This window comes from Pleurodeles waltl, chromosome 7, assembly GCF_031143425.1.
Source record: "Pleurodeles waltl isolate 20211129_DDA chromosome 7, aPleWal1.hap1.20221129, whole genome shotgun sequence".
Classification (NCBI taxonomy): domain Eukaryota; kingdom Metazoa; phylum Chordata; class Amphibia; order Caudata; family Salamandridae; genus Pleurodeles; species Pleurodeles waltl.
This window is the reverse complement of record NC_090446.1, coordinates 930,061,886-930,086,078: the sequence shown is the minus strand read 5'-3', so window position 1 is coordinate 930,086,078 and position 24,193 is coordinate 930,061,886. Positions and strand designations below refer to the sequence as shown.

Below are 24,193 nucleotides of genomic sequence, written 5' to 3'. Positions count from 1 at the left end.
GGGCAAGACAACCCTGGTACACAACACTGCTAGATCTTTCTGTAGTACCCCACATCAAACTGCCGAACAAACCAGATCTGTTAACGCAACACAACCAACAGATCAGACACCCAGATCCGGCATCGCTGAATCTAGCAATCTGGCTCCTGAAATCCTAGAATTCGGACACTTACAACTTAGCCAAGAGTGTATGGAGGTCATAAAGCAGGCCAGAAGGCCATCCACTAGACACTGCTACGCAAGTAAGTGGAAAAGATTTGTTTGTTACTGCCATCATAATCAGATACAACCACTAGACGCAACTCCAAAACATATAATAAATTACTTGCTCCATTTACAAAAAGCAAGGCTAGCCTTCTCTTCTATTAAAATACACCTTGCAGCAATATCTGCATACCTGCAGACTACCTATTCAACTTCCTTGTATAGGATACCAGTCATCAAAGCATTCATAGAAGGTCTTAAAAGAATTATACCACCAAGAACACCACCTGTTCCTTCATGGAACCTAAACGTGGTCCTAACAAGACTCATGGGCCCACCTTTCGAACCCATGCACTCTTGCGGAATACAATTCCTAACCTGGAAAGTTGCCTTTCTCATCGCCATTACATCTCTGAGAAGAGTAAGTGAAATTCAAGCGTTCACAACACAGGAACCTTTTATACAAATACATAAAAATAAGGTCGTCCTACGACCTAATCCAAAATTTTTACCAAAAGTTATTTCACCGTTCCATCTAAATCAAACGGTAGAACTACCTGTTTTTTTCCCACAGCCAGATTCTGTGGCTGAAAGAGCACTACATACATTAGATGTCAAAAGAGCATTAATGTACTACATTGACAGAACAAAGAACATCAGAAAGACTAAACAGCTATTTATTGCATTCCAAAAACCTCATGCAGGTAACCCAATATCAAAACAAGGTATAGCCAGATGGATTGTTAAATGCATCCAAATCTGCTACCTTAAAGCAAAAAGACAACTGCCCATTACTCCCAGGGCACATTCAACCAGGAAAAAAGGTGCTTCAATGGCCTTTTTAGGAAACATCCCAATGCATGAAATATGTAAGGCAGCCACATGGTCTACGCCTCACACATTCACCAAACACTACTGTATAGATGTGCTATCCGCACAACAAGCCGCAGTAGGTCAAGCTGTATTAAGAACTCTATTTCAGACAACTTCTACTACTACAGGCTAATCCACCGCTTATGGGGAAATAACTGCTTACTAGTCTATGCAGACCATGTGTATCTACAGCGACAGATGCCATCGAACTGAAAATGTCACTTACCCAGTGTACAGCTGTTCGTGGCATCAGTCGCTGAGATTCACATGGGCCCACCCACCTCCCCGGAAGCCTGTAGCAGTTCAGAAGTTACCTTCAATTTTGTACATTTGTATATATATTATTTAAACCTTTAATAGGTACATACTTACACATTTCATTGCCCGGGCACTATTACTATAGTACAACTCCTACCTCACCCTCTGCGGGGAAAACAATCGAAGATGGAGTCGACGTCCATGCGCAATGAGCACAGAAGGAGGAGCCACTCGGTCCAGTGACTCGAAAACACTTCTTCGAAGAAAAACAACTTGTAACACTCCGACCCAACACCAGATGGCGAGCTAATGCAGACCATATGAATCTCAGCGACTGATGCCACGAACAGATGTACACTGGGTAAGTGACATTTTCATTTTTGGACGCTGCTGAGGCCCAGGAGGGACCAGGAGGTCGCAAATTGGACCAGCAGAGAGAGGGGACGTCGAGCAAGACAAGGAGCCCTCTCTGAAGCCGGTAGCACCCAGAGAAGTGCCAGAAACGGGCACTACGAGGATGCGTGAAACGGTGCTCGCCGAAGTTGCACAAAGGAGTCCCACGTCGCCGGAGACCAACTTAGAAAGTCGTGCAATGCAGGTTAGAGTGCTGTGGACCCAGGCTTGGCTGTGCACAAAGGATTTCCGCCGGAAGTGCACAGGGGCCGGAGTAGCTGCAAAGTCGCGGTTCCCAGCAATGCAGCCCAGCGAGGTGAGGCAAGGACTTACCTCCACCAAACTTGGACTGAAGAGTCACTGGACTGTGGGGGTCACTTGGACAGAGTCGCTGGATTCGAGGGACCTCGCTCGTCGTGCTGAGAGGAGACCCAAGGGACCCGTAATGCAGCTTTTTGGTGCCTGCGGTTGCAGGGGGAAGATTCAGTCGACCCACGGGAGATTTCTTCGGAGCTTCTGGTGCAGAGGGGAGGCAGGCTACCCCCACAGCATGCACAAGCAGGAAAACAGTCGAGAAGGCGGCAGGATCAGCGTTACAGAGTTGCAGTAGTCGTCTTTGCTACTATGTTGCAGGTTTGCAGGCTTCCAGCGCGGTCAGCAGTCGATTCCTTGGCAGAAGGTGAAGAGAGAGATGCAGAGGAACTCAGATGAGCTCTTGCATTCGTTATCTAAAGTTTCCCCAGAGACAGAGACCCTAAATAGCCAGAAAAGAGGGTTTGGCTACTTAGGAGAGAGGATAGGCTACTAACACCTGAAGGAGCCTATCAGAAGGAGTCTCTGACGTCACCTGGTGGCACTGGCCACTCAGAGCAGCCCAGTGTGCCAGCAGCACCTCTGTTTCCAAGATGGCAGAGGTCTGGAGCACACTGGAGGAGCTCTGGACACCTCCCAGGGGAGGTGCAGGTCAGGGGAGTGGTCACTCCCCTTTCCTTTGTCCAGTTTTGCGCCAGAGCAGGGCTAAGGGGTCCCCTGAACCGGTGTAGACTGGCTTATGCAGAATTGGGCACCTCTGTGCCCAACAAAGCATTTCCAGAGGCTGGGGGAGGCTACTCCTCCCCTGCCTTCACACCATTTTCCAAAGGGAGAGGGTGTAACACCCTCTCTCACAGGAAGTTCTTTGTTCTGCCATCCTGGGCCAGGCCTGGCTGGACCCCAGGAGGGCAGATGCCTGTCTGAGGGGTTGGCAGCAGCAGCAGCTGCAGTGAAACCCCAGGAAGGGCAGTTTGGCAGTACCAGGGTCTGTGCTACAGACCACTGGGATCATGGGATTGTGCCAACTATGCCAGGATGGCATAGAGGGGGCAATTCCATGATCATAGACATGTTACATGGCCATATTCGGAGTTACCATTGTGAAGCTACATATAGGTAGTGACCTATATGTAGTGCACGCGTGTAATGGTGTCCCCGTACTCACAAAGTTCAGGGAATTGGCTCTGCACAATGTGGGGGCACCTTGGCTAGTGCCAGGGTGCCCTCATACTAAGTAACTTTGCACCTAACCTTTACCAGGTAAAGGTTAGACATATAGGTGACTTATAAGTTACTTAAGTGCAGTGTAAAATGGCTGTGAAATAACGTGGACGTTATTTCACTCAGGCTGCAGTGGCAGGCCTGTGTAAGAATTGTCAGAGCTCCCTATGGGTGGCAAAAGAAATGCTGCAGCCCATAGGGATCTCCTGGAACCCCAATACCCTGGGTACCTCAGTACCATATACTAGGGAATTATAAGGGTGTTCCAGTAAGCCAATGTAAATTGGTAAAAATGGTCACTAGCCTGTCAGTGACAATTTGGAAAGAAATGAGAGAGCATAACCACTGAGGTTCTGGTTAGCAGAGCCTCAGTGAGACAGTTAGTCACTACACAGGTAACACATTCAGGCACACTTATGAGCACTGGGGCCCTGGGTTACCAGGGTCCCGGTGACACATACAACTAAAACAACATATATACAGTGAAAAATGGGGGTAACATGCCAGGCAAGATGGTACTTTCCTACAATAGCTCTAATAGCTTTCTGCATGTGCCAGCATCCATAGGTGGGGTGAGCATGCACTCCCTGCTAAAATATCTGGGAGACGTATGATTAAGTAGCGACATACTGTGAATTTGTAGTCCTTACAACCTGCTATATGAAACAGTCTCTGACCCGGATATCTAACAAACTCAGATGATCATGTAACCAGTTTGACAGCTATCTACTAAAATGGATGGTGATGTGCTCACAGCAAGAAATAAAAACACACGTGCTGGGGAACTGTTTAGATAGTCTTTGTACTCATAGTTAAGCTGCTCCTGATGACTATATCATTTGATAAATTAAGTCAACTTTTTATTCTCTTACTGGATGCGCACCGAGGGCCAGCTGCCTAGCGTCCCAGCACCTTTGAGTTGGCATGCTGGGAGTGGTCCGTCTGCTTTGGGGAACGTGGTGGTCTGGGCTTCCTGCATATGCTGGTGGAGCAGAGGAGCGGAACTGTGGTAGGAGCAGTGGCGTACCAAAACATGAGGTGGCGCCCCTGCAAGATGTGCTGAAGGACACACCCCACACTCACATCACTAGAGGCTGTAGGGACCCCCCTCCAGTGTGGACCTCTCAGCCTCCTATTCCCCGCACACTAGAGAGGCTGTGGGGGCTCTGTTAAGCCCCTGGGGAGGAGGGCTAGGAAAACCTATCAATAAATCCGACCATAAGTGTTGGGAGATGTGGTCATGGTGTGAAGTTGTTCTGGTGAGATCAGTTCACTGATCTGGCAGACAAGAGAACTAAATGCTTGGCTGTGACTCAGTGCCCACAACAGGTAACTTGCTGGACTGCACCTCAGTGTGAGTGTAAGCTATGAAGAACTTCACAGATAATTCTGTGTCCAGGCTCCTATCTTCTGAATTGGTAGTATCAGGAGTGGGTTGAAGAGCATTTTTGTGTGACTGAAATACTAAAAGAGAAAATGTTGTGGGATAGATGTGCTTTGTACCTGTGATTTTGTAAGATTTGTGCGAGGCCTGAAGGAGATCTTCTGTTAAGTAGATACAGGTTCTTGTATTGCTATGGAGGTTTGCGCTTGAGACTTTAGGGGCTCCGGAAAGAGAGGTGGATCAGGACCTTTGGTTATTCCCCCGTTGTGTTTGGAATTTCTTACTAAGTTCTCTGATTGGGTGGGAGACTTTCGGCATAGTCTTAAAAGGATGAATTAATAGTATCTCTCCGTTATGATATGTGCCAGATGTCTATTTCCTGGCCCTTTCTACATTTTCTTTTATTTAGTGCTGTTGTAGGTGAACAGGCTGTTGTTATCTTTAGTCTCATCGTTTTCCAGGTCTTCCTTTCTGCCTTTTCTTCAGATGGGCCATGGACAAATAGAGAGCGAATACGAAGGACTCTTGCTGGAATGCTCGTTCAGTGGCTAGATCTTCACTTTTTCATTTTGGTCTTCTTTGCCAGGATGTTCTTTGAACCAGTCACAACACCGTGTGGCCATACTTTTTGCAAAGAGTGCTTAGAACGATGTCTGGACCACAGGCCCTGCTGTCCCCTGTGCAAACAGAGCTTAAGAGAGGTAAGACGGCTTATTCGCTTTGTATCAAGGCAGTTGGCTTAATTTCATCCTTGCAATCCTGAAAGGGCTTGCATGAAATATTGTCATATGTTTTGTTGTGCCAAGCAAGCCCAGACCTTTAACTTTCACATCTTGACCTCTGCGCATGTAGCTTCTCAGTAATACAATATGCTTAAGAATCTTAATTTCAAGTGTTTGGACCGGAGAAGGAATGTTACACAGCTCGTAAACTCTTCAGTCACTGGCAGCGTTTTAGGTTAGACAGATTTTACAGACTTAAACCTGAACTTTCACCCTGGATAGCGACATTACAAGTCCAGACAATGTATTCATGTACAAGTTGACATCAGTCTTACAAACTAAGGGCTCAGAGAGCTGCAGAGACTGATTGTTTTAAAACTATCATATTTGGTACCAAATTGTCTATGCAAGTCTGGAAATAACAGTATTAAACTTCTTGCACCAAGGAAAACACATCCACAAGTGTTCCCATCACAGCTTGAATTATCACTCGTAGACTAGCCTTGAAGGCGTTTTGGAAATTCTCCTAAGCTTATCAGTTGCTGCGACTGTACACATTTTGCCCACAAAGCCATTTTCTCAGTCTGAGTTTACACTCGGTTTGCCATTAAAATTCAGGTTTCATTTAAGTAAATAGTTTAATGTTTCTAGCACGTGGCTGTAGATACACATGCTCTGCGTTGGGCTCTGATGTTTGCAAGTTGTTTTACTTCACAGAAGCCTTTTGAGGCACAAGGCGTACTGTGATTCCTAACTTAGTGTACAACACGCATTGGCATTGACCCCTTTTTAGATTGTTTTTTCTACAACCGATTTCAGACGCACAGAGATAGGTTTCCAAATTTGTTGTGTTTGTCATACATTTTTCGGGCCCACATGGTTGAATTTCAACACTGAAGATTTGGCAACCAGCGCATGCGGTACTTGGGGGCAAAATTCCAGTCTGCATTCTTCAGTGTCGACACAGGCTGTCTATCAGAGGCTGCAGAGTTGACTAAAGCTGCGCCTACTTAGGGTGTTGACCCTCATTGGCCGTCAAGCCTTATGGACTAAAAGGACTTCAAGGATGCCTGTTTACAGCTGAAGCTGGTGTCGAAGATCATGTTGATACCAAAAGCTTTTTCAACGCCTGGATCCGAGGAATCGGATGCAGTGATTCTGCAGTGACCCAGGAAGAGCGCATTGCCAGGCAGAAGCATCTCTTTATTCATCATGTCGCCGGAAAGATCCATCGTTAGAGTACCTTCTTTAGCAAACACTGAAGACAGCGATGGGGACACAAACCCTCTTTGTTAAACCTCCACCTCTTCTTCCACGTACCACACCCGCAGGAACTCCACCACCTTGCACATGCACAACACCTTGACATGGATACCACCGCTGCCTCCACCAGAGTTGCTTGAGGGGCCCCACAGCACCTTTTCAGATCCAGGACGTCCTGATGACCTTATTGACACCTGTGACCACCCACTGATGACCTCTGAAGACACTGTCATCCACCTGCCCAGTTAGGGCATCCAACGACTGAAGATACTATGGCTTGTCATGAGGTATTTTGGAGGGCCACAACATATCATAACGTTGACATGCACATTGTTCAAGAGCAAGAGGACTTCCTAGTGGAGTCTCTTTTAAAGTCTGAACATACAGTGAATTCTTAGCCATGCTCGAGAGCAGGCTTAATCCTGCCCCAGAGAACTTCAAGGAGCACCTAGGTAGTAACACCTAGGGCTGATTTATATTTAAAAAGAAAATACAAATCCTCACCTGGTGAACCTGTTGCATTAAAAGCCTGGTTCTCCTGACTCCTTGGTAGTCCACACTAACAAGAGCCTCTGCCTAAACCATGGGTGATGTCTTACCACTTGATAAAGACTAAGAAGAAGCTGATGGAGCAGGCAGAAGGGTAGCTTTAGGGGCAGCCATGCATTGGTGCATAGCAAACTCTGTTGAACTTGTTTACAGATGACAGTTTCAGTGGGAGGTGATGCAGCAACTTGTCAAACATCCCCCAGAGAAGTGCAGGAAAAGGGGGTTTAAGATAGTGTCCAAAGGGAAAACCATGTTGAACACAAACATTCATTGTACTCTCGATGATGCGGTCTCCAGAGGCACCAATACTAGTGTCTTCCTCGCACAGCACAATAGGCTTCCCAGCTCTGGGTTGAGATGCGGTCAAGCAGTCCTTGTAAATACTTGCTTTTGAATTTTAGCAAATACAATAATTTGGTCCCCAATTGTATGCATAATATTGTAGGGATTTCTAGAAACTTCCCAGGGATGGGCAGCAATAGTCCAGGGATGCCAACTAGTATGCAGGAGATGACAAACAGCAGATCAGGATGGCTACTGTTACACCATGGAGTGCCCAAAATATGCCTGGAGAGACCACTAGTATTAAAAGCGGTCTTTTTGGATTGCTACTTAGTTCCTTTTTGATAAATTGGTGCAAAACATGTTTGAAAAGGTTTGCTACCACTTATATTTTATTTTGAACAGTTCCTTGCTTATTGGTCATGGGGAGGGTGTTACTGTGGGAATTTACATTTTCATTTCCATTAAAATTCACAAATATATTTTTCCTCAGACAATGTCATTCTGTAGTTTTAGGAGGCTGGCCTAGTTTGTAGTGGGTACCTAAGGTATTTACACCTTTTATACCAGGCCCAGTTATCCCTTATTAGTGAAATGTAGGCAGTGTCTAGCATCTTAGGCTGTCTAGGGGTAGCTGTAGCAGAGCAGCCAAAGCTGAACTAGGAGACATGCAAAGCTCTTGCAATACCACTATAGTCACACAGTACTTCCACACAATAAAAAAACAATACTCCGTGTTACCAAAAATAAAGGTACTTTATTTTAGTGACACAAGGCGAAAAATATCTGAGAGGCAATGCTCCTTCTGAAAGTAAGTATTATACAAAATATATACACTAGTAACCAAAATCGGGTAAGTGAACAGTCCTAGAATAGTGCCAACAGTGAAAAACACAATAGATTGCAGTGGGCCTAGGGGCAACACAAACCATATGCTAAAGTAGTGGAATTCGAAAGTTGGATTCCCCCCTAGGCAAGTGTAGTGTGTAGAGGGGCACTGGAAGTGTAAGAAAACACCAAAGGTAAGTAAAATATCATACCCCAGAGCCCAGGAAAACAGGTGTAAAGTACAGCAAGATTCCTCAGGACACACTACAAGTTGTGGTGAAGGATTATGCAAGAACCAAGCAAGGCTGCAAGAAACCAACAATGGATTCTTGGACCTGAAGACCTGTGGAGAGAGGAGACAAAGCCCAGAAGTCGATAAAGAGTCCAGGAAGAACAGGAGCCCCTGCCAACCTGGAAGAAGGTGCAAAAGTGGATTCTCCGGTTGGAAGAAAAGTACAGAAATGCACCAAATAAGATAGCTGCGGGTTCCTGCTTAGTGCAAGAGATGTCCCACGTCGATTAGTTGGATGCAGGCTGTTTACGTCGCTGGATTCCGCCAACAAGCTTTGGTTCACGCACAAATGCGTTTTACGTCAAAGAGGAGCTGCCTGGATCCTGGAGGGACCTGGGGGTCTCAACTCGGACTGAAGGGACAGAGGGGGCTCTCAGCACTTCAGAGAGCCCTCAGAAGAACAGGCAGCACCCATGGGAGTCTCAGGATACGGGGACAAAGGGGTTGCAAAGTGGGGTCTTCGCAGCACTACACAGAGGTATCCCACGCCACCGGAGAACAACTCGGGGAGCTGAGTGTCGCAGATAGAGTGCTGGGGACCTGGGCTACGCTGTGCACAAAGAACTTTTGGAAGAAGTGCACAGAAGCCCAAGGAGCTGCAGAGGATGTGATGCACAGGGGTACTGTCTGGCACAAGGAGGCAAGTCCTTACCTCCACTAAATTTGGACAGCTGGACCTTTGGACAGTTGGGATCACTTCGATCCACCACCTGTGTTCCAGAGATCACGCTTGTCGACAGGAGAGGCATCCCAGAGTACCGGTTGTCATTGCAGAGAGGTGCCTGCTGGAGCAGGGAAGTGACTCAGTCACTCCACTGGAGATTCCTTCAGTTCTTCTGGTGCAGTGTGAATACAGGCAGTACTCGAAGCGTGCAAAACCTGGAAACTGTTGCAGTTCCTGGCTGAAGCTGAAGTTGCAGGTCACAGTAGCCTTCCTGGATACTTTGTTGCAATTACAGCGGTTCCTGGAGCAATCTGCGGTTGATCCGACTGTCGGAAGCTGAAGAAGAGGATGCAGAGGAGTCCTGGTGGAGTCTTGCAAACCGAATCTGAAGAAACACCCAAAGGCGAGACCCTAAATAACTCGGAGAGGGGGATTGGCTACCTACCCAGGTATGCACCTATCAGGAGGGTCTCTGACGTCACCTGCTGGCACTTGCCACTCCGGTTCTCCCAGAGGGTCCCCACACCGTGGAATCCAAGATGGCTAACACCAGGGATGCTCTGGAGGAGCTCTGGGCACCCCCCATGGGATGGTGATGGACAGGAGTGGTCACTCCCCTTTCCTTGGTCCAGTTTCTTCCCAGAGCAGGGACAGGGGGTCCCTGAACTGGTGTAGACTGTATTATGCAAGGAAGCCACCATTGTGCCCTTCAAAACATTTCCAGAGACTCTGGGAGGATAGCCCTCCCATGCATGTAACACCTGTTTCCAGTGGGAGAAGGTGTACACCCTTCTACGAAAGAAATGCATTGTTCTGCCTTCTTGGGATTGAGCTGCTCAATCCCCAGGAGGGCAGAAACCTGTCTGTGAGGTGGAAGCTGGGGCTGTAGTGGAAATCTCAGAGAACTGGTTTGTCAGTACTGGGGGTCCATGGTGGAGCCCCCAGGGTGCATGCAGTTGGCCCCCCAATACCGGATTTGGATTGGGGGTTCACTTTCACAACCTTTAGACACTTCACATAGCCATATTTGGAGTTACCATTGTGAAGCTACATTTATGTATTGACATATGTAGTGCACGCTTATAATAGTGTCCCCGCACTCACGAAGTCCGGGGAATTGGCCGTGGAGAACGTGGGGGCACCTTTGCTAGTGCAAGGGTGCCCTCACACACACAGTAGCTTTGCACCTAGCCTTCAGTAACTGAAGGTTATACATATAAGTGACTTATAAGTTACCTGGTGCAGTGAAAAATGGTTGTGAAATAGTGTGTGCACTATTTCACTCAGGCTGCAGTGGCAGTCCTGAAGGAGTGTTTGTATGAGCTCCTTATGGGTGGCCAAAGAAATGCTGCAGCCCATAAGGATCTCCTGGAACCCCAATGCCCTGGTTACTTGGGTCCCATGTAGTAATGACTTGTAAGGTGGGGTCCAGTGTGCCCATTAGAATTTGTATATACAGTCACTAAACTATAGTGACAAATTTGGTAAACAGAGAGAGCATAAACACTGGAGTTCTGGTTAGCAGAATTCCAGTGACACAGTAAAGCATACTGAGCACACACCTAGGCCATAAACTATTAGCACTGGTGTCCTGGCTAGCAGGATCCCAGTGAGACAGTAAAAACGCACTGACAAATAGGTCTCAAACTATGAGCACTGGGGTCCTGCCTAGCAGGATCCTTGTGAGACTGTAAAAACACACTGACAAACAGGCCAAAAATGGGGTAACCATCCTAGAAAGAGGCTACTTTCTCACAGTAGTGGCCTATCAATGAAAGTAGGTGTGTTTGGTTCATACATCTAAATTTCACTCTGCAGACCGAATGGACAAGTTTAGCCACATTGCCTCATAGCATTTTTCCCAGTAATGAGATACAGGCACACTTGCTACTTTGTAAGGGTCTGCGCATGTATGAAAGTTGTGGATTATCATAGTGCATACATGGGCACAAGGCGGGCGTAGCCTAACCGTCTCCGAAGTACAGCAATACCTCAGACAGGTACTTTCATTTAAAAAAACAAAAAATTGGTGTGGTGTGGGTGAAGTGAATTTGTTTTTGCTTTGTATAGCACCACGATGACCATTGAGTAGGAGTATTCCTCTTGTATTATGAACCTATTTGGTAACTGTACTCTGCTAAGTCACATATTTACAGAATTAAATGGCAATTTTAGTTCACTGCTAAATAATGAAAACATCTTGTGCATACACATGCAACCTTTTAAAATGTGTTTCCCAATGTAATTTCAGTAAAATGCTTTAACGTCCTTTAGGATTAATGTCTCCCCCCTGTAGACTAAAATCCAGAAATAAAAACAGGCTCTAGAGAGTGGCCGGGGAGGATTAGAGTGAGACAGGAGAGTGGAGCGGAGCGGAGCATAGGTAATGACCGAGAAAAGAGATAAGAAGAGAAGTTAATTAACATATTTTTTTACCCGTATAGACCTTCCAATTTAGAAAACGTATTCACTGTGTGAGAGGGGCAAGACATAAGGAGGGGTGGGGAATATTTAACTTGCCAACGCGTTAAACGCCCCTGAAGCAGCATTGAAAGAATGCTCATTGGAAGAATCCGAGCAATAGAAAGGGGGCAGTGCTTTCTTTCAAGGTCATTGATGCCTTTCCTGTCTGCTTCAAAAAACAAAGTCTTCGTAAACCCACCTCTTGTAACCAGTGGAGGATGCCACATCCTCCAATGTTTTCTATGCGTTGATTGATTTTCTCTGCAGCACATAATATGTATGAAAACAAGAACTGCCTAAAAGCCAATATTTTAATATATCTTTATTTAAAGGACATTTTGCACCAGTAGTCCCTGGCACTGAATCGTACTACCCTTTGTGCAGATGTGCATAATACAATGTGGCCATGCAGCATAAGGCCTATCCACATCATCCACTGCATGTGCAATCTGTAGCCTTTTGCAACCATGCCTGTAACCCGCCCGCATAACCACGTTTTATGTATAGCCTATCACAGCCATGCACCCTAACCTTTAGCTGTGTGTGTGCAAACACCACTCCCATGAGTGCACCAGCCCCATACCACACCATTCACTGTGTGTGCTGTCTGAATCCGTGTGTCCATCTCACTCGACCAGATGCTTCTGTAGTTTGAGGTCTGTCTTATCCCTGCACCTCACCACAAGCTGTGTGTGCTGGTTGAGTCCAGTCCCACCCCACCAGAGCCAAATTGTACAGCTGATGGTCTCTCACACGCTTGCACTAGTTGCTGTTGCTCAGAGATCTTTCTTACCAGCCAGATGCCCTGGTGTACAGTGTTATACCGCCATGTCTGAGCACGAGAGAGAGCTGCTCCATTCATTTAAATTTGCAGAGCTCATTCCCGGGTGCCTGGCTAGAGCTCACCCAGGCTGATCTTGTGAAGGAGTGGTGGCACTCTCCATCGAACTTCCAAGGTGCAGCTCACAAACACACGGAGCTCTCTGATGCAGTGTGCAGTGCAGTTATGTGGATTACAAATCCTTTGCATGCATACATTCCAATACCTGGCCTCTAGGCGTGTGACACTGTACTGGGATTCTGAAACATGCGATCAGCAGAGATCAGCTAATGTGGTGGACATATTTCAGACCCTGCCATAAGGCGAGAAATACATTAAAATACTTTAGTCTAACCTGTGAATGTAAAACATTCAGTAGTCACAAAATTCAGTTAGTCAAACACTACAGAAAAGCCCTCGGTTTCATTTTTGTCCTGGATGCAGTCAGTTGACTTCCGAGAGGACCATAGTTGCTTGTTGAAATTTCTAGTCCTAACACTTTTGAATAGAGGAGATAGTAAATGTAGGATGTACACACCCTTTCACCTGCTAAGTAGTTGAATTTGGAGGCTGCAGAGCTAGTGGTGCCCCACTCAAATAGTATTTGTGAGTTAGGGAGGTGAAGTAGGATTCTTCTGAGGAAGAGTCCTGCAGAACTTGAGAAAAATGGAACAGCATTTCAACAGAATATCCGTGAAAAACGTGCAGTACCAAATATATGGAGATCACCACGATAGAGTGACTAGCTATTCAAGGTCTCCCAAACCAGTACCAGCAGACAGTGTGAACAAACACACACCAACCCAAAAGAAAAACAGACTTTAGATTTCCGAAAAGTTGGAGTTAAGATTCCAATTCCAAAGAAACCTTCACTTCAACGCAATGTATGCCATCTGTCACCAAGATCATTGATTAAAAAAAAAAAAAGGCATTGGAAATAGAATTGACTTTACAGTCATTGACCCAGTAAAGAAGAGACTACGATGTTGCAATTGTCCTTTTCTGAAAAAGATTTTCACATGGACAAGCCTGAAAGTAAATGACTTTCGAGGAAGTGTTATAATCTGCTTCACTAAGACCTACATAGAAGAACTATTTGAACATCAGCCTTTCAGGAACTATAACAGAAGACCATTCACTTGATAACATTTCCAGGAGGGGCCACGATGCAGATACCGATGACGTCGATACACCACATCTGTCAGAGGCGCAGCTACAGGTCCACCAGGACCTGGGGAGTGTTTGGCAAGATTACAGGGTTTAATCCTCGTTTGAGGAAGAACAATGTGCTGTTTTATTTTTCTGATGTTCATACACATCGACAATAGCAGGAAAATCAAGCACAGGGGCACATTGTGCAGACTTCGCCACTTTATGTACAGTAGTTAAACCAGAGTTAAATCTGAGTAAATCAAAAGAGGTGCGCTTTGGAGAAAACCACATCATTGTGTTGTATAAAAACAAAAGCTCCTGAAAATCGGACAACATTGCTGTATCTACAACAACAAAACCTCTGAAATGTACTAGTTTGTTAGCGTTGCAACTACACTGCCTGAACATGCACTGCTCATGCAAGTGACCTCACACATGACTTCGTTGACATCTCATGTGACAGATCTGTAGGTCATACAAGGAATTTCCTTTTTTGAGCTTTTCAGAAGGAAAAGTGTCATACTATGTCCCGTGAAAAATGCCAACAGGCATAGCCGCAGGCCACAACTTGAATGTGCTATGCACAGCCCAGGCCTTTATTTAATCCTTTGTGCACTATACATGCAGAGAATACTCCTGAGCCTTGCAGCCATGCGCTGCACCCTACAGCCGAGGATGTTGCTCTTTGCATAATACAGTAACGTAAAGTTGTGTTTTTACTAATGCAGTTTTTTATTGACATAATCTTAACAAACATCTGTAATGTTACTTTACACAGTTTTCCTATGATTTTCAGTGGAGCTGTAATAAAACGTGTGTCCGTTTCTTATATACTTTTTCAGTATTTGCGGTTCTTTCTGACAGTTTTTTTGCTCCTGTTCATAAGTTTATTATTTTAGACCTCCACTAAAGTCAGCCATGTAAAATGATGAAAAAAAACTTTAAATCTAAATGCTAACTATACACATCATCTATAAAATGTTAAAAAGTGTTAAAAAGGATTTCAAAAGTTTAAACATTATAACATACAAACTTGTTTATGGGGAACATTACTAAATTATTCAGTGCATCGATTATTGTTTGGTTAAATGTAGAATACAATGGATGAATATAATGTTTCCATGCTTAAACAACAGCAACATCAGGGCAAATAAAGAGTGTGAGCCTTAAGTCTTGCACCCGACTCCAAGATAGATCACATTTACTATTCACATTTCACAAACTGGACCAATGCCTTTTATAAGGATGCAAAGGAGGAATACCCAGGCGAAGCATGAGTATGACTTGTCTTGCACTGTGATCCAGAGATAGAAGTAAATACTTTTGAGGCTGTTTTAAAAGTCACAATACCTAAAATTGATTTGTACAGTGAGATTTACTGCTTTAATAACTTTAATCTAGGAAGGACTTTAAAAAAAAAAAAAGAGTTTGAGCAAATGTCTGCAAGTAATCTATTGTACATTCTAATTGTGTTGAAACAGTCCTGTGGTTTACATTAAGTCTAATACTTCATAAATGACCCAGACGTTTGCTGCTTCAGCAACCCTCTCAACGTTCCTAGAGTTTACACCAGGTGGGAGAGAGTAGAGAAATAATAAGTTTAGTAAATTTGGAGGCATTCCAAGCTTAAACGGTTTCTTCCAAAGAGCTGGTCTTCCCACTCTATGGCTAATAAACAAGATGCCACGTGCACACGGCATGACCAACGTTTACACCTTTTGTCTGTTGCAGGCACTGAGTGAAGGTGTAGTGGGCACTTAGGGGGAACAGGAGTAAGGAATAGCACTAGATTCATAGCAGTTGCCTGCAAGGCATGCCCTTTCACAGTTTTCTTGGCTCAAGGTGTAATGGGAGTAGGTTCCGAGCATTGCTCAGTTAAGACACACAAAAAAAAAAGAAAAAGGGAGCACACTGCCTCACACTCCAGCATAAAATAGCCCCTATGCATCATGGTAAATGCAGTCATTTGATTTAAAGATAGAGACATTTTTCAAAAAGTCTTTCACCTTAAGTAGGTGCAGCAAGTGCTGTATCTCTGGACACGTGTTTCTGGCTTTCGGCCGTCATCAGCAGAGAGAAAATATATCTGAAGGGGTTGCTTGAAGTGCCGCCGAATGTCTTCACAGGTTTTTGTACCACTCAGTAGGCGAACAGGTGCATCACCAGAGCTCGTCAGCTCGTAGGCTCACGGGAGCCGTCAATTAGACACACAAAAAAAAGGGAGCACACTGCCTCACACTCCAGCATAAAATAGCCCCTATGCATCATGGTAAATGCAGTCATTTGATTTAAAGATAGAGACATTTTTCAAAAAGTCTTTCACCTTAAGTAGGTGCAGCAAGTGCTGTATCTCTGGACACGTGTTTCTGGCTTTCGGCCGTCATCAGCAGAGAGAAAATATATCTGAAGGGGTTGCTTGAAGTGCCGCCGAATGTCTTCACAGGTTTTTGTACCACTCAGTAGGCGAACAGGTGCATCACCAGAGCTCGTCAGCTCGTAGGCTCACGGGAGCCGTCAATTAGACACACAAAAAAAAGGGAGCACACTGCCTCACACTCCAGCATAAAATAGCCCCTATGCATCATGGTAAATGCAGTCATTTGATTTAAAGATAGAGACATTTTTCAAAAAGTCTTTCACCTTAAGTAGGTGCAGCAAGTGCTGTATCTCTGGACACGTGTTTCTGGCTTTCGGCCGTCATCAGCAGAGAGAAAATATATCTGAAGGGGTTGCTTGAAGTGCCGCCGAATGTCTTCACAGGTTTTTGTACCACTCAGTAGGCGAACAGGTGCATCAGCAGAGCTCGTCAGCTCGTAGGCTCACGGGAGCTCAGTTAAGACTTGCAAAGACTGGAAATTGTGCCTAGATAAAAGTATAGGTAACTTCCAGACACTTGGTTATGTAAACAAAGCAGCCCCCTAAAAATCACTTAAAAGCTTTTGCTAAGGATTGTCTAAGGTTGTCTCATAAGTTCAACAACTAACCAACATCATAAAAATCATGTCTCCTGATTAAAATGGTCCATTTGAAGAAAAGATAGGATTAAGTTATTAATTGTTTTGAACTGTGGACCCACACTACTCTTGCTACACTGCTCATGACCTCAGACATATTGGCACAAATCTGTTCATCCGAGCCTTCACTGGTCATACTAAAACAATGTTGCAACCAGTGACCTGGCTGAAGCATCCAGCATTTTTCTTTTTCGTATATGTTTGCTATTAGCGAAAAGGCAGCTTGTTTTCAGGTGAATTCTCTGAAAGGACATCTGTATGTTGAAATACCATTGTCAGCCTTTTAACTGTAGTTATTGTCTATGAAATAGGCACATTGGTATCTGATTTCATTGCAGCAACATTTGTTATCTGTAGGCGCAGGTAATGTATAAAGTATGTCATTGATGGAAACACTGCCAACAGTGTAATCACCATTGGTCAAAAAATAAAACCCTTAAAGGTGAAGATTGAAGAGTTTTTTTTTTTTTTTTTTTTTTCTTCATCTGGTGGCAGTTAAAGTACATCCTTGTTTCTATACCTAGCCAGTGCAAGAACATATATATGTTGGCAGTGTGGCTACTACAGTTGTTGTTTAGAAGAATATGTACTGCTTGTGAGTGCACATGCAGCAGATTTTGCTCTGTATATTGTTAACAAGGTCTAGTTGCCGACCTTAGTACTGGTGTGTGTGGAACAGTAAATTGTGTGTTTGTGCATGTGAAGTACTTTAAGTGTTCAGATGTCTGTTTATTATCCGTGAATTGAGCTCAGTTAGCAGTGTGCATGTGTGTAAATTATGTAGTGAACTGTTGTCTCATTGGAGAGAAAGTATTGCATATGTGTATTTTGTTTGCTAACCTATTTAGTTGCTACCTTAATGTGTATCCAGCATTGGGTTCTATAAGGTTTCTGGATGTACAAAACTGTGCATATTGTGGTCCAAAGATATTGCCAAATAGTATCTGGTCATTCTGCACAAGCTTGTTTTATATATCACTACAGGTCTTATTTAGTTAGTTTTTAATACCAGAAACACGTTATTATTCACCCACTGTCTCAATGTGTTCAGGTCACCCTAGCCACAGACGCTAATAGCATTTCTTGGGTTAAATCAGAAAGATTCGGAGTTTTCTTAACTTTATTCATATATTCATTGAGAGAAACCAACAGAACACCTCACAGTGACAATAGATTAAAACCGATAGCAAAGCAAAGAAGAACTCAGGGCACATGGATAGCCACAGCGGGGCTGAGGACTGCTCCTTCGCATTGCCAGTTGAATCCCTTATTATTTACAAAAAGTTACTTTCCTCCCTGGGTTAGCCGCCCAAGCCCAAATTACTAAATCATCGCAAAAAAATGGAGAGGCAACATTCCACGGTCCATTCTATACATCATAATTGATTCAGTTAGTTCAAAATTAAGGTTTTTGTCAGTTTTAAATAGAGATGCAGAACAGGCATGCCAAAAACAGCATTGACATGGATCAGATGATGGATATTCCACTGAGACTGTGCTGAAACAATATTGGTATCACTAATTGACGTACGAACAACTACAAACACTTGTTTGGGTTATCAGTTACAGAATGTAAGCCCTGATATAGCTTGTGTGCGTAGGCGCGACACGCTTTAGCTGCTTGGCTGTGTTGTATCAAACAAGAACAATAAAGACATTATTCTATCTTTCTAAAGACATTTTGAGCTCTAATTTCGGACTCATTTATTCAATTGTGATATATAGCATTGACCGTGAGATGTTGCCTCTCCATTTTACGTTCATTCATTTGAGCAAGAGGCAGTTACCAAGAAATACAGTTTATTGTGCTTCAACTAGTATCAGGCTCTGTATGCAAAAAAAAGGAAGTGTACATATCTAAAAAAAAATAAAAAAAAAAATATGTAGCATATTAGTCTGATGCTAGGGGAACCAACAGACTGTCAGAAAAGTGGCATATCACAGATAAGTCGAGTTTTTCCCTTGCCCTAAATAACTATGAAATTGACTCCCACATGTCACTAGGGAGCAGAATTAAATAGTTAATATATTTTTGTTTTGCAGGAAAACAGAACCCCATGCCATGATGGCAGGTATGAGCTCCTTTTCCTAGCTCAAAGCTAACCTGCTATTAGCCCGAGATATACAAAATAGTGATGAATTGAATGATTGAATTATCTCAGCCACTGATAATTACTTAGGCCACTTCCCAGTCAATTGCTATTTTGAGTATCTTGCCATGTAAGTTTGGGCCAGACATATGCAAGTCAGTCTTGACCCAAACTGCCAAACCAACCTCCATCATTAACGCTACAGCTGTCACCCTGTGTATAGAAGATTGGACCTCCTTGACATAAGTGATTAAAGTCAGTAAAGAGAATGGAAATGGTGGTATCCAACCATAAGTAGTTTTCTATAAAATTACTCTACCAGTAAATCTCAAGAGTCAGACACAGGTGCAGCAGGTGTACATAATCAACCTCCAAGCATTGACGCCTTCTAAATATTGAGGTTACATCCAGACCACTTGATCTCTTTCCCACTGGCATGTAATATACCTTAGGTAGAATGCTATAACTGAGTAGCATGTGCTTACTGTTTAAAAACCTTCCTTTTTATTGTGAACACTGTTCAGCAGATAATGTAGTAGCTAGGCCGCCGTGCTAGTGATTTCTAACCTGGTGGTTCACCACTGCTCTTGCAATTATTGTAGTATTATACATCTGGGATGCTAAGCAATGTGGATCAGGGTTGTTAGTAGTAGTGCCTGAGGTGGTCTCCATTCGCTGATTAATACACCTCTACTGAGGAGGGTTCCTATCAGGTTTTCTCTGGTGTTGGCATTTACAAATTTCCACCATGCAGGCCTTCCACCAGCTGGTTCATATTGTTTGTTCTTTTACAATGCAAACCTAGACAGATTTGGATATTGTCAGGGTCAGCATGTCAGCACCAGGGGTTGTATTTTTCCAATGTTGCTGATGAATACTATGTTTTCTCTTTGGATCTTCCAGTATCTGAAAGATGGGAAGTACATGCCCACTGTAGTGGTGCAGGACGTCATGGCCACCACCTTCCCCGTTGAACTATCTGAAAGGAAACAAGTTCATGACCTGGAAATGGTGGAGCTCTCTAAGTAAGTAATGGACCTGCATGGAGAGCAGTCAATACTATTTTTGTATCAGTTTATTTATTAAGTGTTTTTGGTGAGTGTTGCATGCTGTCTTTCACATGCAAGTGCTTCCTGGTTGGACATAAAAGCACATTTTGGTGAGCAAGAATGTAAGAGTCAATGCAGTGAACATGACTTCCCTATCCCATTTTTCAGTCGCCATCTCCTGTTCGTTGTAGGTCGGTTATTGGGAAGCCAGAACAGACATTGTGAATGTGGTTTGGAGTAAACTTGGATTTGTGGCATTCCAAAGCCTAAGACCTTAGGCACCCAATGACGCGTTTTTGTGCTTCATCGTTGGAAGAGTCTGTGGATGATCAGGTGTGCAGTTTTTGAATGTAGTGGTCTGCTTGGTTCAACGTGGGGTGCTAGCCTTTCAGTTGGTCCAGACGCCAACACACTTTGTAATACTACATGAACCCTGAACTTGAGGCGTGCATACACAGGGAGTCAGTGGAGTGGTTTCAGGACCGGGTTTGTGTGCTCCTCCACCTGCTGATTCAGCCTCATTATGATAGGATCCAAAGGCTCCAAAACCAACCTATCATTGATTTTTCTCTGCAGCTGATCATTTAGATGGAGTTGCAGTAGTCCAAGCATGCTAAAGCAAGAGCTTTCCCTAACATACTCTAGTGGTTAATGTGGAAGAGTGGTAACATATTTTGCAAATCTGATAAAGCTATATTTCGATGCACTTGACTACTGGATTAACTTGAGGAACAGAATAGTTCAACATCAAAAAGTATTTGTAAATTCTTCACTTTTAGAATAGTAGAAGGAGATGATCCTGCCTTGGGAATTATCTGGGAGGAATAAGGTTTATATTCTAACCTTCCTAGTTGCATGATCTCAGTCCTGCCTCTGTTCAGGTATAGGTACACAAATACACAGGGTTCAAGCATCTGGCAATAGTGGTCTTTTTATTGTGGGAATGAGAGACGTATTGGATCATTTCATGTTTTACATATCTGCCTACTGAATAACTCCTGATAATCTTTGAATATAACATCAACAATCTCAACATATGGTTGTTTGTCTTGAGAATCCTTGCGTAGCCCTGAGTTCCTAAATATAAATATCCAACTTATAGGGCTCTACTTTCTTTATTTTTTTTTTTTTAATAGCTCTGTAAGTTGAGATGTTTTATAAATATTCCTCTCTGGTTTTGGGTAAACTTGAAGAGAGATGCATGTTGGCAGGTTCTGGTTTTATGTAGTGTCTAACCAATGGCGTGGCAGCTTGAGATCCTGGATGACTGTGCTGCTGGGTTACTGGATGATTCAAGCACCCATCCATACGAGCCATATTATGGCACTTGCTTCATGTGAATAGATTCCATGGATTGACAAATTATATTATTCAACTCAGGGCTCCAATTAATGATGGTCTGTTCACCCACGACTTGATCCTCTCTTTCAGCTTGGAATGTATAGCTTAGCTGGTGGGCAATTACCCCATGATAATGCTTTCTAGAATGTTTTATTATTACTATATAATCACCCATGATCATTGCCCTCCTCATGCTCAACAAGATGACTTTGAGCATGCATGGGAAAATAACAAAACTGAAGACCTACGTGATGACTTTTAAGTCATGTAGTATTAGTTTTTCCCCCCATAAGATTACTTGAGATCTTGCAATATGCTGATATAAGTCATATTGAAAGTGTAGTGTGAAAACCTATGTCTTTCAGTGGTGACTTTGACACTATTGTTAAGAATCTTTCATTATGTATGAGCGCTGGAAAGAGTCTTAAGAAAGAAAATGCTTTTTTTTCAATCCTTATTCTGTTTGGCCAGACACTTGAAGAGTAGAAGGAAAATGTAAGTCTGGGGCACAGAAATCTATGTACATTTTTCCCCCTGAACCAAGTCCAGTAATTGACATGCCAGCTACGAAGTAGACTAGTCAATCTTACAACTACAACTGGCCCAGTACCTCATATTCCCAATACGTAGCTAGTCTTTATTTGGATTGAAAAGGGAGCCTAGAGTGTCAATATTCAGAGTATTACTAAATCCGTTCCCTGTAAATGGGGCCATCAGCAGTGGGAACACATGGAATATTTTGTATTCATTATCCTCTTAATTAGCATAAGCAAAATAAATCCTCTAAGTAAAAATAATAGTTAATATCCACGTTAAAGCTACATGCCCCTGCACGCTGGTGGTTGACAAACGTGTCTTACACTTTGTAATTCTTGGTTATGTGACTTTGGATTCAATCCACAGGATCAAACTCAGGTGCCTAATGTAGCATTGGATAGGACTGTTCTTCAGTCATGGACTAGACTGTGGTTTAGAGAGGAACAAGATTGACAAAGGTATATTTTTGGGGAACCCAAAACCCAGAGGAATAGGTCACAATTCTTGAGTCAGTGAGGAAGGGGATGTGGAAGGATAACCAGTGTGCATTCATATAAACCCTCTAATTTCCACACTCCTAACATGCCATTTCCATATGTTGGGGATACAGAGTTCTTACAAGTGGGTACTGTAAACATATAGTCATTGCTACTTTTAAAGGCATCAAGGAATTCTAAGATAAAAGAAAACTCACGCAGAAGGGTTTAAGTACTTGACAAGGAGACCTTTGAAGAAGTACCACAAATGGAGAAATTGTACAGTGTATATTCCACATGCTTCCTAATTCATAGGAAAGACAGTGCTTATGCCAAATATGAATCTTGGAGCATATGGACTACGTGTTTGCCAACGCAGTCCATATTACATAAAGTCGTCCCCTTCTGAAATAGCAGTGTTTCCCAAAGGCCCAAGTAGTGGGCACAAGTGCTCATTGCTCCTCTGGGCTCTGTATATAATATGACCCCATAGATGTATTAGAGTTTCTTACAAAGAAAAGGGTTCTGACATTTCTCTAGATTTATATTTACCCACCCGATCTCCTCTTGAAGTGAAACAAGTGAAGTACCTCAGCCTCACACACACAAGCTGATGAAGGGGCACATAGAATCTGGATATTAAGCCCACAGAGTGGGAATCTGTGCCATTCATGTTAAAATCCTAATGATTCACTGTGAGAACCACCTTTGCTCACATCTCACACTGGAAATATCCACAAGAACAAGACTCTATTACAATGATAAATTCTGGACGGTGGGCCGTGCACAGGTGTGAATCTATATTAAAGGAAATCTGATAACCTATTGTTACAGGTAAGCAAATCTTTGCAACTCTTTTCCGACATAGCTAAAAAAGCATGCTAACTGGTTCTGATTTTCCAATGCTGGTGCAAAAAACATTGGCTAGGCAGATCTACTCATTAGCTAACTGATGTCTTATGCATTTGTGCTCTTTAAATGCCAGTACAGCTTTGCATTTGGGTGTGCCAAATTGCTTGCCCTCATCTGTAGACTGGTTGTGTCTGGATGCTGTGACAGGTTTGTTGCTTGTGATGCTGCTCAGATGCTTCAGATCTCTATATGGTAGCCTTACAGATATGTAGCTAGATATGCATGTTAAATGGTCCTAGGCCTCTTGCTTTGATCCCACCTTCTTTACAAACTGCCTCTGGCCCTTCATTCTTGACCCAAACAGCCTTACCACAGATGTCCCAATTTTCATCTGCACCTTGGCTTTCCCTGGCATAGCATGCCCCCTGCACATCTTTGAGCCCCGCTATCGACTGATGATGCGTCGCTGCCAGGAGACTGGCACCAAAAGTTTCGGCATGTGCATCTACGAACGTGGAAAAAAGTGAGTGGTCTGAATTTTCCCATCCTTATTTTCTAGTCTGCTCACTCCCTTGGCTTTCACCTTTTGTGTTTACATCCTTTTGTGTCCTCTTCGTGATATTTTCAGGTCTTAGGACACTCTTCCTGTCCAGACCAAATGCATCCAACCACTTCAATTTTGCAGAAAAAGATAGATTGTGTGGCTGCTGTTCTGATCCAACACCCTCCTTCATTTCTCCTTTGTTGCTAAACATTTCTTCTCTGAGCTAATTGAAACAGAAAGATTTAAAGACGATGAATGAACATAGATACCCAATCTTGATCAAAAGCTGTCTTTCTCCAAACTGTCTCCCTATCTAGTTTGTTCTGTACGTCTCTTTCTCTTTGCACTACTTTGTCATCATCCTCCTGGGCATTTTCATCTTTTGTAGGCTTTTGTTCTTGTATTTTCCAAGTTTTTCTTTTGTTCCTTACTTGATCTGTTCTTTCATTTGTGACATTCTTTGTCCTCTGCCTATGTCCCAATTTTCCTCAATCCTTTTGTTTTTGTACAAAGTAATTTATTTGAGACCTTAGATGTCAGCTGATAGTTAACAGTATCTTTGGTGCTAAGGGTCACACGTCCTGGTGCACTCCATTTATTTAGATAACCA

The 24,193-nt window shown here is 43.5% G+C and overlaps 1 protein-coding gene across 2 annotated transcripts in view; it reads left to right on the top strand.

The window, feature by feature from the left end:
• LOC138245736 (LON peptidase N-terminal domain and RING finger protein 1-like) overlaps positions 1 to 24,193 on the top strand; it is a 110,461-nt gene that overhangs the window by 65,447 nt on the left and 20,821 nt on the right. For both annotated transcript variants that reach the window (XM_069199602.1, XM_069199603.1), the window contains exons 7-9: positions 5,232 to 5,346; positions 19,688 to 19,809; positions 23,404 to 23,562. In XM_069199602.1, coding sequence (XP_069055703.1) covers positions 5,232 to 5,346; positions 19,688 to 19,809; positions 23,404 to 23,562 — 396 coding nt within the window. The remainder of the gene's footprint in view (positions 1 to 5,231; positions 5,347 to 19,687; positions 19,810 to 23,403; positions 23,563 to 24,193) is intronic.